Source organism: Nomascus leucogenys, unplaced genomic scaffold (genome assembly GCF_006542625.1).
Source record: "Nomascus leucogenys isolate Asia unplaced genomic scaffold, Asia_NLE_v1 001005F_60849_qpd_obj, whole genome shotgun sequence".
Lineage (NCBI taxonomy): Eukaryota > Metazoa > Chordata > Mammalia > Primates > Hylobatidae > Nomascus > Nomascus leucogenys.
The window spans coordinates 1-18,201 of NW_022096503.1; the positions used below are offsets into that span (position 1 = coordinate 1).

Below are 18,201 nucleotides of genomic sequence, written 5' to 3' on the forward strand. Positions count from 1 at the left end.
CTTTTCATAAATGACATTGAGGTTAACATATTAAGGCCTTATTCCTGCAATCAACAGTTGAACCTCATTTTATCCAGCAGAAGGACCTCCATTTCAGACCTCATTGGCAAGAAAACAAGCCCATCTCTTCTGAAAGTTAACTGTTTCTTTCAGGAATAAGGACACCAGCTACATTCCTTATGGAAAGGCTTAGATCTCATTTGGAAAAAGGTCTTTCAACCCAGTATCTCCTATTTAGCATCAAATGAAGTTGGAGGATCACTCGAAGTAAGCAACCACTTACAACCTTCAGCAGAGACCAGCCCTTAGGAGTCAGAGAGATCATGCACATAACTGGTTTCTGACATTTTCGTTAACAACAACAGGAAAGAGGCAGTTCCCATTACAAAGCACTTAAAATTCTAGAGATAGGGGAATATTCCATCATGGACATTTTTTAAGTGGTTATTCACTTTAACTTGAAGTACAGGTTATCTACCCTGTATTAAAAGCTGCTGCCTAAAGACATCTAGTAGTACCAAGATGATGGGATGGAATTCTAACATCAGGTTTTGTAGCCCTACTGAAAATTTAGCACAATCAGCACAAGTCTAGAAACCAGACTACCCTGCTGTTCTGATGGAAGCTATGGGTATCACATTTAAAACTCATTGTCAATGTCCCAAACGTCACCAGAGAGGGCATTTGCAGCTCCCTGAATAGTCCAAGTAGCTAGAGCCAACTGGTTTCTGAACAGCGTTTCATTAAAAGCACCGTTATTTTGTTTACCGCAGTTTCAAGTTCTCCAGTAAAGCTGACAGCGTGTGAGAGCCGGAGCTCCAGAAGACATGACAGAAAGGAGACTCTTTTGGAGATACGTAGGGAGAGAGGAAGTGATACTCCACCTACGAAAACAACACACAAGGCAGTTTACACAGCCCTGTGACTTTTGTAGTAAAACAACTGTTCACTTCAAATGTAAAATGTCCCAAATTTAAGAATGCTGATCAGACTTTTATTTTTTTTTGAGACAGAGTTTCGCTCTTGTTGCCCAGACTGGAGTGCAACGCGCGATCTCGGCTCACTGGTACCCTCCACTCCCGAGTTCAAGCGATTCATGCTGGGATTACAGGCGTGAGCCACCGTGCCCAGCTTTTTTTTTTTTTTTTTTTTTTTGAGACAGAGTTTCGCTCTTGTTGCCCAGGCTGGAGTACAATGGCGCAATCTCAGCTCACTGCAACCTCCTCTCCTGCCTCAGCCTCCTGAGCAGCTGGAATTACAGGCATGCACCACCATGCCCAGCTAATTTTGTATTTTTAGTAGAGATGGGGTTTCTCCATGTTGGTCAGGCTGGTCTTGAACTCCCAACCTCAGGTGATCCGCTCACCTCAGCCTCCCAAAGTACTGGAATTACAGGCATGAGCCACTGTACCCAGCCAACTGATCAGACTTTCTATAGCAGAGTAAGGAAAAAAGAATGCTGAGAACCAGGCTAATGCTAATCTTCTAAGGTTAAAATTCTAAAGGAGGCTGGGCACAGTGGTTCACGCCTGTAATACCAGCACTTTGGAAGGCTGAGGCAGGTGGATCACCTGAGGTTGGGAGTTCGAGACCGGCCTGGCTAACATGGTGAAACTCCGTTTCTACTAAAAATACAAAAATGAGCCGGGCGTGGTGGTGGGCACCTGTAATCACAGCTACTCAGGAGGCTGAGGCAGGAGAATCACTTGAACCCGGGAGGCGGAGGGTGCGGTGAGCTGAGATTGTGCCACTGCACTCCAGCTTGGGCAACAACAGTGAAATTCTGTCTCAAAAAAAAAAAAAAAAATTTTTTAAAGGAAACTGATTGATTTTACAAATGAAAACTTTAAATGTGTTCAGATTCTTTTCCCCATTGAGCGTACATGGAAGGTTTACAGCAAGTCTCTTCCAAAAAGACTAGGTTTGACTAAGGTCTGAATTAGACAGCAGAAACAGAAAATGACAGCTAAACCATTAATGCTCCCTTCTTAAAGGAATTCTAGACTCCTAGAGTTTGTCCACTTTGCAGAAGTGCAAGATTTATCAATTATTTTACACATACTTTAGTTCCTCCTTTCCCAAAAGTTCACTTACTCTCATGACACGATCATTGAGTTTCTTCATGACAAATCTGTCTGTTTTCTCAGCATTCCCGAAATCTGTTGTTAGTCTGGAAGTAGCACGGAAAAAGTCTCCACGAGCAGAATACAGCCACTGTAAACTCAGGCCCATTTCCTGAAACAGACATTATTCACTATGAGAAGTTTTATTTCTAAGGACATTCTTTTGTATGCCTTTCTAATTTAACATGTGTTAAGTAAGATTCTGATAAAAGGAACTCGCAGATAAGCTCAAGACTCCGAAAGCACCTTGCTCAGGGGTTCCAAGCACTATGGACTGTGACATACGCTCATATTTGAGCCCAGCATGTAAGAAAACCATTCTCATTAAGAAATTGAACATAATTACATACTCCTATGTACTATATTGTTTCCCGTTCAGTTCTCCTTTTGGGGGAAAACGTCCCTATAGGGGAGAACATTTTGGTTCAATGTACTTCAGGATCCAGTTATTTCCATCTGGTTAAGTTCCATTTTCAACAGCTACAATTAGTTTCAAGAAAGACATAAGAGGCCGGGCGCGGTGGCTCATGCCTATAATCCCAGCACTTTGGGAGGCCGAGGTGGGCGGATCACCTGAGGTCAGGAGTTCAAGACCAGCATGGCCAATATGGTAAAACCCCGGCTCTACTAAAAATACAAAAAATTAGCTGGGCGTGGTGGTGGGCACCTGTGGTCCCAGCCACTCGGGAGGCTTAGGCAGGAGAATGGCGTGAACCCAGGAGGCACAGCTTGCAGTGAGCTGAGATCTCGCCACTGCACTTCAGCCTGGCCAACGTGGTAAAATCCCGGCTCTACTAAAAACACAATAACTATCTGGGCATGGTGGCACACGCCTGTAATCCCAGCCACCTGGGGAGCTGAGACAGGAGAATCGCTTCAACCCGGGAGGTGGAGGTTGCAGTGAGCCGAGATCATGTCATCGCACCCCAGCCTGGGGGACAAGAGCGAGACTTCGTCTCTCAAAAAAATAAAATAAAAATAAAAAAAATATAAAAAGATTTGGTTATCAGTGATTTACTTCAATTAAGAGATCTGTTAAAAATCAACTCCTAGTACCATAAAACCATCTGGAAGCTACTTAATATTAGTTTTATTAATTTATTTAAAGATGGGATTTTGCTATGTTGCCTGGGCTGGGCTCCAGCAATCCTCCTGCCTCAGCAGAAGTAGTTGGTGCTACGGGTATGCACCACCTCACTCTGTTTATCTTCATTTAATGGACTATTTGAATTTTAGATGCGCAGATCAATACGAGATAGAATCCTGCTAGCTGTGCTGTCTTTCCATCTGTGTCACGTCCGAGAGGCACACAGCCCAACTCCTTGCTGAGATCTTCATATTCCGTGTCCTACTGACGGACTGCCTGGGAGACATGAGTGACAGAAAACCCGACACTGCTCTGGATTCTGAAACACTTGCTGAGCTCTGTCCTAGGTCCCTAATCCACAGCCTCCCAACTTCTCTCAAACAAGTTACCAATTCTATATACAATTCTACCTCAATTCACTTTAAAATGTACTATGGCTACAATCACCCTTCCAACAGGAACACACAGGAACACCTCACACTTCAAAATACTTGACATTCAGCAATGAAAACATAATTGGAATCAGTGCTCACCTTTATGTCTGCTCTGTATTGGTTCAGATCCCTCACAAAGCAAAGTAGTTGGCTGTTGTACCTCTCAGAGTCCAGGTTCAATTCAACATCATGGGTTAGTTTAATCACCAACTGACCAGCGACTTCTGCAGCTGCTCGTGCCACTTTGTTCAACTCAGGAATCCTCTCAATCAGTTCCTTATAGGTGTCCATGGTGGTACCCAAATAAGGATAATCTGTGTCCTGCAAGAAAACGCAAGGCTCTGGTACTCACGTGAATTCTAAGAGCAAGAGCCTCACATTCTGGCTTCGCCATTGAGGTAATAGTGACTACAGTTCCCGCCTTGCTTCTAACATATTCCTACCCCGATTTACCCCAATTTTATCTCGTTATCTGTTGCTTTAAGTACATTCTTGCTACTTCTCTGAATCTAACCTACTCCTAGAGTGACTAGTTTCTTCCACGTTCTACAGAATCCCTGTTCTATCGTATCATATGCCCTGAATAGACTTCTAGCCAAATTCCTTAAGGCTGTATGTTTTTCTCTCTGGGAAGTGTGGGCCTTTATCAATGAAAAAAGAGAACATACATGAAACATACCTTGAGACAAGGTCTCACTCTGTCACCCAGGCTGGAGTGCGGTGATGCAATCACGACTCCCTGCAGCCTTGAGACGAGGTCTCTCTGTCACCCAGGCTGGAGTGCGGTGATGCAATCACGACTCCCTGCAGCCTTGAGACGAGGTCTCTCTGTCAACCAGGCTTGGCAGCTGCAGGCTTTGTCAGCTGGTGGTGATGCAATCAGGCTCCCTGCAGCCTTGAGACGAGGTCTCTCTGTCACCCATGGATGTGTGTCACCTCCCTCCCCCCCCCAGGCTAGAGTGCGGTGATGCAATCACGGCTCCCTGCAGCCTTGAGACGAGGTCCTCTGTCACCCAGGCTGAGTGGGTGATGCAATCACGGCTCCCTGCAGCCTTGAGACGAGGCCTCACTCTGTCACCCAGGCTAGAGTGTGGTGATGCATCACGGCTCCCCTGCAGCCTTGAGATAGGTCACTCTGTCACCCAGGCTAGAGTGTGGTGATGCAATCACGGCTCCCTGCACTTAAGATCCCTGTCACCCAGGCTAGAGTGGGTGATGCAATCACGCTCCCTGCAGCCTTGAGACGAGGCCTCACTCTGTCACCCAGGCTAGAGTGTGGTGATGCAATCACGGCTCCCTGCAGCCTTGAGATGAGGTCACTCTGTCACCCAGGCTAGAGTGCGGTGATGCCCCCCCCCCCCCCCCCCCCCCCGCGTGATCAATCACGGCTCCCTGCAGCCTGGGGGGGGGGTTGAGACGAGGTCACTCTGTCACCCAGGCTAGAGTGCAGTGATGCAATCACGGCTCCCTGAGCTTGACGAGGCCTCACTCTGTCACCAGGGGGGGGGGAGGGAGGGCTCTGTCACCCAGGCTAGAGTGGGTGATGCAATCAGGCTCCCTGCAGCCTTGAGACGAGGTCACTCTGTCACCCAGGCTAGAGTGTGGTGATGCAATCACGGCTCCCTGCAGCCTTGAGACGAGGTCACTCTGTCACCGCCAGGCTAGAGTGTGGTGATGCAATCACGGCTCCTGCAGCTGAGCGGGTCACTCTGTCACCCAGGCTAGAGTGTGGTGATGCAATCACGGCTCCCAGCAGCCTTGAGCGAGGTCACCTGTCACCCAGGCTAGAGTTGCTAGCCCAGGCTGACGTCACTGCCCTGTCAATCACGCCTCCCTGCACCCGTCTGAGACCCCAGCAGCCTCACCTCTGTCACCCAGGCTAGAGTGTGGTGATGCAATCACGGCTCCCTGCAGCCTTGAGACGAGGCCTCACTCTGTCACCCAGGCTAGAGTGTGGTGATGCAATCACGGCTCCCTGCAGCCTTGAGGAGGTCCTCTGTCACCCAGCTAGAGTGGTGATGCAATCACGCTCCCTGCAGCCTGAGACGAGGTCACTCTGTCACCCAGGCTAGAGTGTGGTGATGCATCACGGCTCCCTGCAGCCTTGAGATGAGTCACTCTGTCACCAGGCTAGAGTGGTGATGCAATCAGCTCCTGCAGCCTTGAGATGAGGCCTCACCTGTCCCCAGGCTAGAGTGGTGATGCAATCCCCCCTAGATGGCCCTTCACCCGCTAGTCTGAGCATCACGCTCCCTGCAGCCTCTCTCACCCAGGCTAGAGTGCGTGATGCATCACGGCTCCCGCCCTTGAGCGAGCCCCCCCCCAGCTAGTGTGTGCAATCACGCTCCCCAGCCTGAGACGAGGTCACTCTGTCACCCAGGCTAGAGTGTGGTGATGCAATCACGCTCCCGCAGCCTTGAGACGAGGTCACTCTGTCACCCAGGCTAGCGTGTGGTGATGCAATCAAGACTCCCTGCAGCCTTGAGACGAGGCCTCACTCTGTCACCCAGGCTAGAGTGCGGTGATGCTATCATGACTCCCAGCAGCCTTGAGACGAGGTCACTCTGTCACCCAGGCTAGAGTGCGGTGATGCAATCATGACTCCCAGCAGCCTTGAGCTCCTGGCTCAAGTGACCCCCTGCCTCAGCCTCCCAAGGAGCTGGGACTACAGATGCATGCCACTGGGCCAGCTTAATTTAAAACATTTTTTGTAGAGATATAGTCTAGGCACGTTACTCAGGCTGGTGTCACTCCTGGCCTCAAGTGATCTGCCCACCTCAGCCACCCAATGTGCCAGAATTATAGATGTGAGTTACTGCACCCAGTCTGATGAAAATACAGTTCAGCTGGACTGTCCAATAGATAGCCACTGCTCACTCGCTCAAGAAATTCAGCCTCAGATTTTTTGTTGTTGTTAGACAGTCTTGCTCTGTTGCCCAGGCTAGAGTGCAATGGCGCGATCTCGGCTCACTGCAACCTCTGCCCCCCCGGGTTCAAGCAATTCTTCCACCTCAGCCTCCTGAGCAGCTGGGATTAAGGCATGTGCCACGATGCCCAGCTAATTTTTTTGTATTTTTAGTAGAGATGGGGTTTAACCATGTTGGCCAGGGTGGTCTTGAACTCCTGACCTCAAGTGATCCAGCCGCCTTGGCCTCCCAAATGCTGAGATTACAGGTATGACCCACCACACTCAGCCAAGCCTCATTATTAAAACTCATAAAGAAGTTTTAGCAATAAACTCAAATGCTAATTAAGCTAATTGAGATTAACACGTCTATGTTAAAAATGATAATGAAGGAACATGCAATAATTACATTTGTATAACTTCTTTTTTTTTTTTTCTGAGACAGGGTCTTGCTCTGTCACCCAAGCTGGAATGCAGTGGCTACATCTCAGCTCACTGCAATCTCTGCCTCCCAGGTTCAAGCGATTCTCCTGCCTCAGCCTCCTGAGTAGCTGGGGTTACAGGTGCTTGCCACCACGCCCGGCTAATTTTTGTATTTTTAGTAGAGACAGGGTTTCACCATGTTGGCCAGGCTGGTCTTGAACTCCTGACCTTGGGTGATCCGCCTGCCTTGGCCTCCCAAGTGCTGAGATTACAGGCGTGCACTACCGCGCCCAGCCCAAAAAGCCCAGTTTTTAGACCAACACTCCCATTGACTCAAACGTCTGAGGTGGACCTGAAAGTTTGCATTTGTAACAGTTCCTGATGCTACTGATCTGGGGGCCACATTGAGAACTACCCACTGCTCTAGACAAGGCAATCATGCTCACTGTGTAACTTGACCGACTATTTAAAGGAAGGTTAAGATACAGGCTGAGGGCGATGGCTCATGCCTGTAGCCACAGCATTTTGGGCAGCTGAAGTAGAATGCTTGAACTCAGGAGTTTGAGACCAGCCTGGGCAACATGGCAAAACCCCATCTCTACAAAAAAAGTTAGCCAGGTGGCTGAAGTGGGAGGATCACCTGAGCTCAGGAGGTCAAGGCTGCAGTGAGCCAAGATTGTGCCACTGCACTCCAGCCTGGGCAATAGAGTGAGACCCTGTCTCAAAAAAAAAAAAAAAAAAAAAGCTTTCTTCCACTTCAAAGTAGTTTACCTGGCCAGGCCCATGTCTGTAATCCCAGGCCGAGGCAGGTGGATCGCCTGAGGTCAGGAGTTCGAGACCATCCTGGCCAACATAGTGAAGCCCTGTCTCTACTAAAAATACAAAAAATTAGCTGGGCATGGTAGTGAGCACCTGTAATCCCAGCTACTCAGGAGGCTAAGGCAGGAGAATCGCTTGAATCTGGGAGACAGAGGTTGCAGTGAGCCGAGATCGTGCCATTGCACTCCAGCCTGGGCGACAAGAGCAAAACTCTATCTCAAAAAAAAAAAAAAAGTTTACCTGAATTCATAAACAGCTAATGAAAGGGATACTTACCAAGAACTGCTTTATCCAGATTAATATAAGTGAAAGCCTTTAAATGCAAGGACGAAAGGTATCCCTAGAAGAGAAGGGAAAACACTAATAAGTATAAATCTGTTTATTTATCACATACAGTAGCATTAGGGATTCATTTTCAATTCTGGACTCTATTGAGACTAAACGCAAAGGCAAAAATGGTAAAAATCAAACCTATAAAAACATCATTTCTGGATGACAGCCTAAGCCCACAAGCTCAGGTGTCCAATAGGGGAATGGATGATAAAGAATACCTCTAGCCATTCAGTGGCACCAACCGATCCAAAGTCTCCAGCACTCCAACTGGCAAAGATAATGCTTCTGCTGGGCTGAAACCCATCTGAAAGAGAAGAAAGTTAGCTTTACCTTAGGAAAGGTTATACACAGACAAGGATAGAAGGTATCCCACTTAAGATGAATCAGAAGGTCTAATTCCAAGATAGCAGATTCCAAAATCTTTTTTTTCTGAGCCAAAAAAGAAAAAAAAAGAGTAACAAAATCTTTTTTTGAGACCCCAGGTAAAAGAATAAAAGAATAGGAATAATTTTTTTAAAGTAACCTATAAAGAGCAAGACAGCAGATCTGCAAATAAGATTTCGAGTACATAGCAGGGGCCAGTAGTCACCCTTTTACAATCTCATTCTTGGAGTTCCTTAACTTCTGGACCCAGAGATCACTGAAAACAGTGTAAGCATGATGATGCACATCTTGAGAAAAATCTTCAGAGGTAAATCCAAACACTGGATTTTTAAAAAATAATTCTAAAATAAAATAAAAATTCACAAATTTAAGTTACAGGAAGAGTCTGCAGAGAAACTACATTTGTGACAACACCTTTTGGGGTTACATGTATCACACTGCCCTCCACCCTGCCCACTTCCCTCAGTGTATCTTTTTCTCCATTAATGTACTCTGTATTAAAGTTAAGCATTGCAGTTTGCCCTATGACCCAAAGATTCAAGAATGTGACGTGATTTTGAATGTGTGGGTGGGTAGGAGTGTGAAAGAGTGGCAAGTAGGACAGAAAGCCTCAAAAATAAAAGAGGCGGGGCATGGTGGCTCACTAGCAGCATTTTGGGAGGCTGAGGCGGGTGAACCACTTGAGGTCAGACCAGCCTGGCCAACATGACGAAACCCCGTCTCTAGTAAAAATACAAAAATTAGCTGGGCGTGGTGGTGGGTGCCTGTAATCCCAGCTACTCAGGAGGCTGAGGCAGGAGAATTGCTTTAAGTCGGGAGGCAGAGGTTGCAGTGAGCTGAGATCACACCACTGCACTCCAGCCTGGGCAACGGAGTGAAACTCTGTCTCAAAAAATAAATAAATGAATAAACAGAATAAAATTTCAATAGCTGTTAGGCCTCAGTACATGAGTAGAGAGGTATGCTACTGCTTTCAAATAGATTGCTTAGGGACTATGATCCGCCTTATCACTCTGGATCCACCAAACTAAGCACTAGGGCTCAATAACTCCACTGTCTCAAAGAAACTGGTGATTTCTAGCACAGTTAAGACACTTTATGGAAAGCTCTTTCAAAGGAAAAGGCAGCTACAACAAAAGACAATCTGCCTTGTATTTAAGAACTAGAGTCTAGCATGAGAGAACCACAGGAATGTAGGCAAAGTGAGCAAAGCACAGTATAACATCTAGAACTGTATGTAGTGCGCCAATATTCAAAGGAATCAAAATTTGTACTCCACCTTTTAAGACCATATCTGAGAACATCTGGGCAAGTTTCAATAGGAGAGCTGTGCCTACACCGGATTTTGCAGCTCCAGGGCCCCATGCATCTCTCTGGGCCCCAACTACAACATAGTGATCTTTAAAAAAGAAAAAAGAGGAAGAAAGAACTTACATAATCAGCTTCTAAACTTTTCTAGAATTAGCACATCAGTAGAAAGGTAAAAATGCAGTATATGTATTAAGGATAAAAGAGCCTTACTTCAAATCTGACTAAAAACTCTGGGAATTAAAAATTCACATGAGAATATTAATTTTACCTTACTAGTAGAGCTACTTTTTTCCTATACTACTAATTAATATTTACTGACTACTTAAGTCTAAGGACTTATTTCTTAGTAAGTGTTGGCTATTTTATTGCATTTAAAGTTAACTCCAGGGACCGGCAAACTACAGCCCACGTGCCCATTCACTACGTACAGTCTGCCTGTTTTCTTGCTCCCACAGAGTTGAACAGCTAAAAGAGAGACTGGATAGCCTGCAAAAGGTTTATTATCTGCCCCCTTAAGAAATTTGCTTATCACTGGTCTAGTCAATAACTTAGAATAGATTTTCTAGTCATAATGGTCAATTTTTAACAAGAATTTCCTAGGGCCTTATTACCTCCCAATAAAACTGACACATAGGCTGGGCGCGGTGGCTCACGCCTGTAATCCCAGTACTTTGGGAGGCTGAGGCAGGCAGATCACCTGAAGTCAGAAGCTCTGACCTCATGGAGCCTGACCAACATGGAGAAATCCTGTCTCTACTAAAAATACAAAATTAGCCAGGCGTGGTGGCACATGCCTATAATCCCAGCTACTGGGGAGGCTGAGGCAGAATGGCTTGAACCTGGAAGGCAGAAGTTGCAGTGAGCCGAGATCACGCCACTGCACTCCAGCCTGGGCAACAAGAGTGAAACTACTTCTCAAAAAAAAAAAAAAAAAAAAAAAGAAACTGACACATAAACAATTCACTTTAGGACAGACAAGATTGAGCACTTCATAAAACCAAGCCACGCCAGCATTCCTACCCTCCCTCCTTCTCTAGCCACATCCTTCAGAACAGCAAAGAAAACAAACAAAAGCAGGGGCGGGGAGGGGGGTCTTTACCTGGTTCTACAAAGCCTTTAATAACTCCAAAGATGTTAAGAATTTTTATCTCTTTCAGCACATTGCTCACAGTGAGCTTCACACTCTTGCTTTCTGAGGTTACCATCCTACATGTAGAGTCTGTTTTCCAGTCAGAGGGACAGTCTCCTTCCATATTCCTAGAATCAGAAAGCAGGCGTAAGTTCTGAGTTATTGTTCCTTGCCCAAGGTTTACTTCTGTCCAGTGAAGTTCTAGATTAAGAGGACATATAAACAAAACTTACTCTCGGCCCGGTGCAGTGGCTCACCCCTGTAATCCCAGCACTTTGGGAGGCCGAGGCAGGTGGATCACAAGGTCAGGAGTTCAAGACCAGCCTGACCAACATGGTGAAACCCCGACTCCACTAAAAATACAAAAATTAACTGGGCATGGTGGCGTGCGCCTGTAATCCCAGCTACTAAGGAGGATGAGGAGGAGAATCGCTTGAACCTGGGAGGCGGAGGCTGCAGTGAGCCGAGATCATGCCACTGCACTCCAGCCTGGGTGGCAGAGCACAATTCCTGTTTCAAAAAAACAAAACAAAACAAAACAAAAACAAAAAAAACTTCCTCTCTAGTGGTGAACCATTTGCGTCTTACTTTGATCTGTAGGCAGCCAATTGAAAACCATTAATTAAGCAATATTTTAAAACACTTCTCTAACTATGCCTTTCTGCCAGACATAGTTACGTAGTTTATATTTGGAATACACACCAAGGTGGACTCAAAATGAAGTTCTTCTAATATATAAAAGAATATTAATACATTTTTGTTTCCCAACTGTCACCACTAACAAGGATAGTACACATTCTTAGCTCAGTTATAAAAAATATTCCTCAGCTGGGTGCGGTGGCTCACGCCTGTCATCCCAGCACTTTGGAAGGCTGAGGCAGAATTTGTTGAACCCAGAAGGTGAAGGTTGCAGTGAGCCAGGATCGCACCACTGCACTCCAGCCTGGGCAACAGAGTGAGACTGTCAAAAAAAACAAAAAAAATCCTGTGCTTCCCCTATCTAATTCCTCTGTGTTACCCAAGTAATAGCTGCTCCTAAGGGGGCTTACTTACATAAATATAGGTTGAAACATTATTACTCCCCTACTACATAAGGATAAGATGGGACGCTGGCTTCACAGGTTGGTTACGACTTGCAGGTGGTAGGTAGAATGAGTCAACAAAAATCACCTATGCTAAATGCCTCTTAGCGTTATCAATAGTCATAGTATGTTACACACTCTTTCCCATGCTAAATGCCTCTTAGCATTATCAATAGTCATAGTATGTTACACACTCCTTCCCATGTTAAATGCCTCTTAGCATGATCAATAGTCATGGTATGTTACGCACTCCTTCCCATGCTAAATGCCTCTTAGCATTACCAATAGTCATGGTACGTTACGCACTCCTTCCCATGTTTAATGCCTCTTAGCATGATCAATAGTCATGGTATGTTATGCACTCCTTCCCATGCTAAATGCCTCTTAGCATTATCAATAGTCATGGTATGTTACACACTCCCCTATGCTAAAGGCCTCTCAGCATGATCAACAGTCATGGTATTTCATATACTCCTTATATACTGATGTTCTTCATTTGAGACTATCAAGTAGAATATATTTTCACTATCCAATTATGTTAAAGAAACAGGATCAGAGAGCCTATGTCATACAGGAGATAAATGCTTTCATAAAGGTCTGAAACTAGATCTCCATCCTATAATAACAGGAAATGATAAATATATCCACATCCAAATCAAAATTAATGCTACGGACTCTAATGGAACTGGGCTCTGTTTTTAAAAAGAGACACTAACTACAGGGAGGATATCGAGAGGAGCGGGCCATGACCACAAATGGTTTCTCTGGAGACCATCATGAGAAGCGAGGCTTCTCAATCTGTAGACAAGGTAACTGGAATCACACCGTATTGCTTAGGAGAAAAATCCAGACAAATGGATGTTTCAGGGAATAGGATTTTATCCCAATATGAATTCTAACAGATTCTCTCCACTAACTGAATGGGTTGCCATAGGCATCGTGCTTCAGCACAGAAGTAGTTGAGCAGAAGCTATGCCAGGAATCTTGCACAAGGAATTCACTAGGTTTATAAGTCTCCTTATTCTCCTGCGTTTATAAGTCCAAAGTCCATTATTAAGATCTCTTTATAGAGAAAAATTCATTTTTATCTGTACCAAGGTAACAGCTAACCATCCTCCAAATTCCCAAATGTGGAAAATTATAATCATGTTTAACATTTTAATCAACATATTACCATTCTTCCCTAATCATAAAACCTCACTATGCAAGACCGCTTTCAAATAAAAACTTACCCAAACAGCTTTTCTGCAGCAGCTCTGGAGATTGTCTGGACGGGTATATTAGGCAATCCTGATGACCGAGATGGTGGAAACTGGGTGTGATTGAAGGAAGGGAATCCAGGTGTGTAAGGGTCACCTGTCCCCAGATGAGCCTAGGAAAACAAAAGAGCAATTCACCCCATCACAGACTTCCTCAAAAGTTCTCTGTAAGATTCAGATTTGGTATAAGGCTGCAGCCCAGCCTTACTTGAAGCCTCAAAAATCTGAGTGGCTCTGCAATGTCAATCCTGTTTTCATGGCACATGGAAATTCTCAATTCAAGGCACTATTGACAAAGTACTTTTAGCAACAAATAATAAAGCCTCAAAGTCAACGTAATCTATCTTCTTGCTTACTGCTAACACCCTCCCAGAAAAAAGAGCATTTAAGGAAGACACAGTGCTATTTCTGCTAATACAGGAATCCAAGAACAATTCAAAGAACTCAAAACGGTGATTTACTCAAGAAATAACTCACATGTCCAAAGAATGAAAGTTCTGAGTTAACAATGGGAAATTTAGTCTGGTCCATGTATATCAAGACACCAATTGCATTTAAGCTTTCAGCATTTGCAACCTAAAAGAAAACATACAAAGCTCGGAAAATGAAGATCTAATTATACGAAATGAGAATACATCCTGGACATTATGCTAAAGGCCAAATGGTTACAGAGGACTAAACTTTTAATACTTCCAAATATTTCAAATTGTTTATCTGGTAATTTGTTAATTGTTTCCTGAAAAATTAACTCGCTTGTTTGCAAAATAAGAATAACAATGGGCCGGGAGTGGTGGCTCACGCCTGTAATCCCAACACCTTGCAAGGCTGAGGCAGGGGGATCACGAGGTCAGGAGTTCGAGACCAGCCTGGCCAACATGGTGAAACCCTGTCTCTACTAAAAATACAAAAATTAGCTGGGCGCAGTGGCTGGCGCCTGTATTCCCAGCTATTGGGGAGGCTGAGGCAGGAGAATCGCTTGAAACCATAAGGCAGAGGTTACAGTGAGCCGAAATTGCGCCACTGCACTCCAGCCTGGATGAAAGAGCAAAACTCCCTCTCAAAAAAAAAAAAAAAAAAAAAAAAAAGAATAACAAAGGCCAGGAGTGGTGGCTCACGCCTGTAATCCCAGCAATTTGGGAGGCCGAGTCAGGTGGATCACCTGAGGTCAGGAGTTCAAGACCAGCCAGGCCAACATGGTGAAACCCTGTCTCTACTAAAAATGCAAAAATTAGCCAAGCATGGTGGTGGGCACCTGTAATCCCAGCTACTCGGAAGGCTGAGGCAGAAGCATCACTTGAACCCGGGAGGCGGAGGTTGCAGTGAGCTGAGATCACGCCACTGCACTCCAGCCAGGGTGACAGAGACTCCGTCTCAAAAAAAAAAAAGAAAAGAAAAATAACAAAAACCCCATCTAAGACAACCACTTTTTTGAGTCTTACTCTGTCACTCAGGCTGGAGTGGCATAAGTCACATCTCACAATCTCCAGGGCTCAAGCAGTCCTCCCACCTCAGCCTCCCAAAGTGTTGGGATTACAGGTGTGAGCCCTGCCACTTTTTTAAAAATGCAGAAATCACCACTGTCTTTTGATATGTTCCACTCTAGTTCCTTGTGTATGTTTGGCTATTAATTTTCCTTTTTATAAAACATGTTTTTAGATGAATTCTGTATATGCATAAAACTGAGTTATACAGAGAAATAGCTTTCACTTAAGCACTTCTGATTGGGTAAGTGGAACTTAACTTCATTTGTTGAGCATTTTAATAAATTGTAGTATCTGGTATGAGAGTTTAAGATTGTTGGTTTTCAGAATATAAGAATATTAATAAGAAATATCACTTACCTGAAGAGAAGATACCAAAGTACTGTATTTAATATTATAATAACTCATACTCACCTTTTCTGCAAAGGTGATTTTCCCTGCTCTGACAATCACTATAGATCCATTCACAGGAGTGTCTAAATCCTCAAAATCTTTTTTAGTACCAAAATTAGCATGGACCAGTTTACCCTAGAACAAAGACATTAGATTTAATGAGCATTATGGTGTCGGAACAGCTCTAAAATCTTGAGACAGAAGAGTTTTATAGATCAAACCTAAGACAGGCAACCCAAGTAAGTAATAAAAGGAGGCCAAGGCCTAAAAAAGACATGAGTTCTAAAAAACTTTACAACTTTTAGGTCAGAGCTATTGGAATAAAATCAAGATTTTTGGCCTCCTATGTCTTTCATGCTTTCATCCCATGCTGCCTTTCATCTGAAGGGCATTTAGATTAAAGAGGCCTATGTAGGCTGGTCATGGGACTGGAGGCCTGGAACAATCTTAGCCTTGAGGACATCATAGAAATAGGTTTTAACTGAAAGGTCTCATAATAAATCTGTCCCAAAATTAAAACACCATCTATTACAACAAAGTGACTTGCACACACCAACTTTAGATGTGTCATTATGTTCCTAAGCTAATAAGAGTCCAGATGAACAGCTACAAACTGACACTAACAACCAAGCACCTCAATACAGAAAGCTTGAAGTTGAACAAAAATCTTCAATGTTCTTTAACAGAACAATCTACCCATCTCTAAACTCCTGGCTTATAGGCAGCCAGGCAAAGGGATAAAGCACAAGTATCCAGAAAGGCAAGGAGTCAACATAGAACGGCACCTGCCCCAAAAGGCATCCACTAGAGATACACCTGACTTACAAATGCGATTTTTTTTTTTTTTTTTTTTTTTTTGAGATGGAATTTCGCTCTTGTTGCTCAGGCTGGAGTGCAATGGCACAATCTCCGCTCACTGCAACCTCCACCTCCTGGCTTCAAGCGATTCTCCTGCCCCAGCCTCCCAAGTAGCTGGGATTACAGGCACCCACCACCACACCTGGCTAATTTTTGTATTTTTAGTAGAGTTCACCATGTTGGCCAGGCTGGTCTCTGACCTCAGGTGTTCTGCCCACCTTGGACTCCCAAAGTGCTGGGATTATGGGCGTGAGCCACCACGCCCAGCCACAAATGTGATTTTTAAGCTGAAAATTATTCCATCTATCTGTTCTCTATTTCTGTGTTAATTTGACTGTATTTGCCTAAATTTAAAAAGATCAAGGGCTAAGTGCAGCAGCTTACTCCTGTAATCCCAGCACTTTGGGAGGCCGAGGGTGGTGAATCGCTTGAGCCCAGGAGTTTCAATTCAAGACCAGCCTGGCCAACATGGCAAAACCCTGTCTCTACCAAAAAATAAAAATAAAAAATAAATAAAAAATAAAAATTAGCTGGACGTCTCAGCTACTCGGGAGGCTCACTTGAGCCTGGGTGGTGGTGGAGGTTGCAGTGAGCCAAGCTCACGCCACTGCACTCCAGCTAGGGCAACAGAGTGACACCCTGTCTCAAAACAAAAACAGAAAAAGATCAAGCATTAACGAATCAAGCTAAGACTAGGCCCCAGCCAAGATGGATATTTACATCTGCCCCCACAGGGAGGATAAGCATTTGTTTAGCAAATACTACTATGTATGTCAGCCATTCTCCAAAGCTCTGCGACATGGCAGTAAATAGAACTAACCCATGGTTCTTCATCTGGCTCACATTCTAATGGAAACAAAGGCATACATAATGTCAGCTGCTAGCAATACTATAAAGAAAAAATAAGCAGGACATGGGGAAAGTGATTAGAGAGAGAAGACAATGCATGTTGACTGTGTCATTAGAGGGTTGAAAACCAAAATACCTCATGATCATTTACATTTTACAAGGAAATTTATAATTCCTAAGAACAGAAAAGATGAGTTTTGAATGATTCAATAGAGAAGAGTCTCATGCACTGTTTTGTCTTACTTACAGTAACTGTTGCAGCCTTACTATATGCCACATAACTCCCAGGATTCTCCACCAGGTAAACAAGTCTACCGTTCTTGTTCTTATCAACTATGATCACCGAGTTCTGAGCGCTGTTAAAAAGATTAAGTTAAAATAAGCCTGAGGTCATCTTCCAAAAAACACAATAGCTTACATTTAGTATGTCTAGCATTATTTGGCTTGAGGAAATTTACCTCTAAATCTTAAGCTTGATTTTTACTTTAAAAGCCTTTGGGCCACATGCGGTGGCTCACGCCTGTAATCCCAGCACTTCCGGAGGCAGGCGGATCACCTGACCACCCCACCTCTACTAAAAATACAAAAATTAGCTGGGCGTGGTGGCGTGCGCCTGTAATCCCAGCTGCTCTGGAGGCTAAAGCAGGAGAATCACTTGAACCCAGAAGGCAGAGGCTGCAGTGAGCAGAGATTGTGCCACTTCACTCCAGCCTGGGCAACAGAGCGAGACCCCGTTTCAAAAAAAAAAGCAATAACAAAAACTCTTTGCTATACTTAGCACACCTGAAAATAGAGTTTACCATCTTTCAACATACCTGTCTTTGACCTGAATCTTAACAAAATATTGATCACGCCAGACTCTGCTGAGTTTAAATTCACGAAACTGATTTTCAACATACAACGCAAGATTTTCATCTTTTTGAGATCCAGCCTCACGAGGGACATATGAATTTTCATTCAGCAGCCTGGAGGAGAAAATATCTTTTAAATGAACTTAAGTTTAATTTAAAATAAACATGTAACTCAAGGATTAAACAAATTGTTTTGAAAGCAAAATATTATCCGTCATAGTTCAGATAAATGAACTGTGACCCAAAACTTCTAGACTGATCAGAATAACACAAAAGAAAAAAAACTGTGCCCCAAATCTTATAACTTCAAAGCTTCTTTACTCACTACAAAGCACTCCTTCAAGAGCCTCATCATAACACAATGTATCTGCTTAGGGTAGTTGTAGGGGAAATGAGCAGCTTCCAGGAGATCTACTATAAAATCTAAGATAGTAATACTGTGCTGAACAGAGTGCGTAGCTTCAGCTCTCACCTACTTGT

The 18,201-nt window shown here is 44.3% G+C and overlaps 1 protein-coding gene across 1 annotated transcript; it reads right to left on the minus strand.

Moving 5' to 3' along the window:
• Window positions 1-6: 6 nt before the first annotated feature.
• LOC115833954 (transferrin receptor protein 1-like) lies at window positions 7-17,174 on the minus strand. The gene is given in 12 exon segments (XM_030808768.1): window positions 7-766; window positions 768-884; window positions 2,095-2,235; window positions 3,744-3,991; window positions 8,068-8,131; window positions 8,343-8,428; window positions 9,788-9,907; window positions 10,919-11,076; window positions 13,263-13,402; window positions 13,767-13,865; window positions 15,185-15,298; window positions 17,118-17,174. Coding segments are annotated over 10 exon segments (1,254 nt in total). The 5' UTR covers window positions 13,821-13,865; window positions 15,185-15,298; window positions 17,118-17,174; the 3' UTR covers window positions 7-640.
• Between the last annotated feature and the right edge of the window lie 1,027 nt (window positions 17,175-18,201).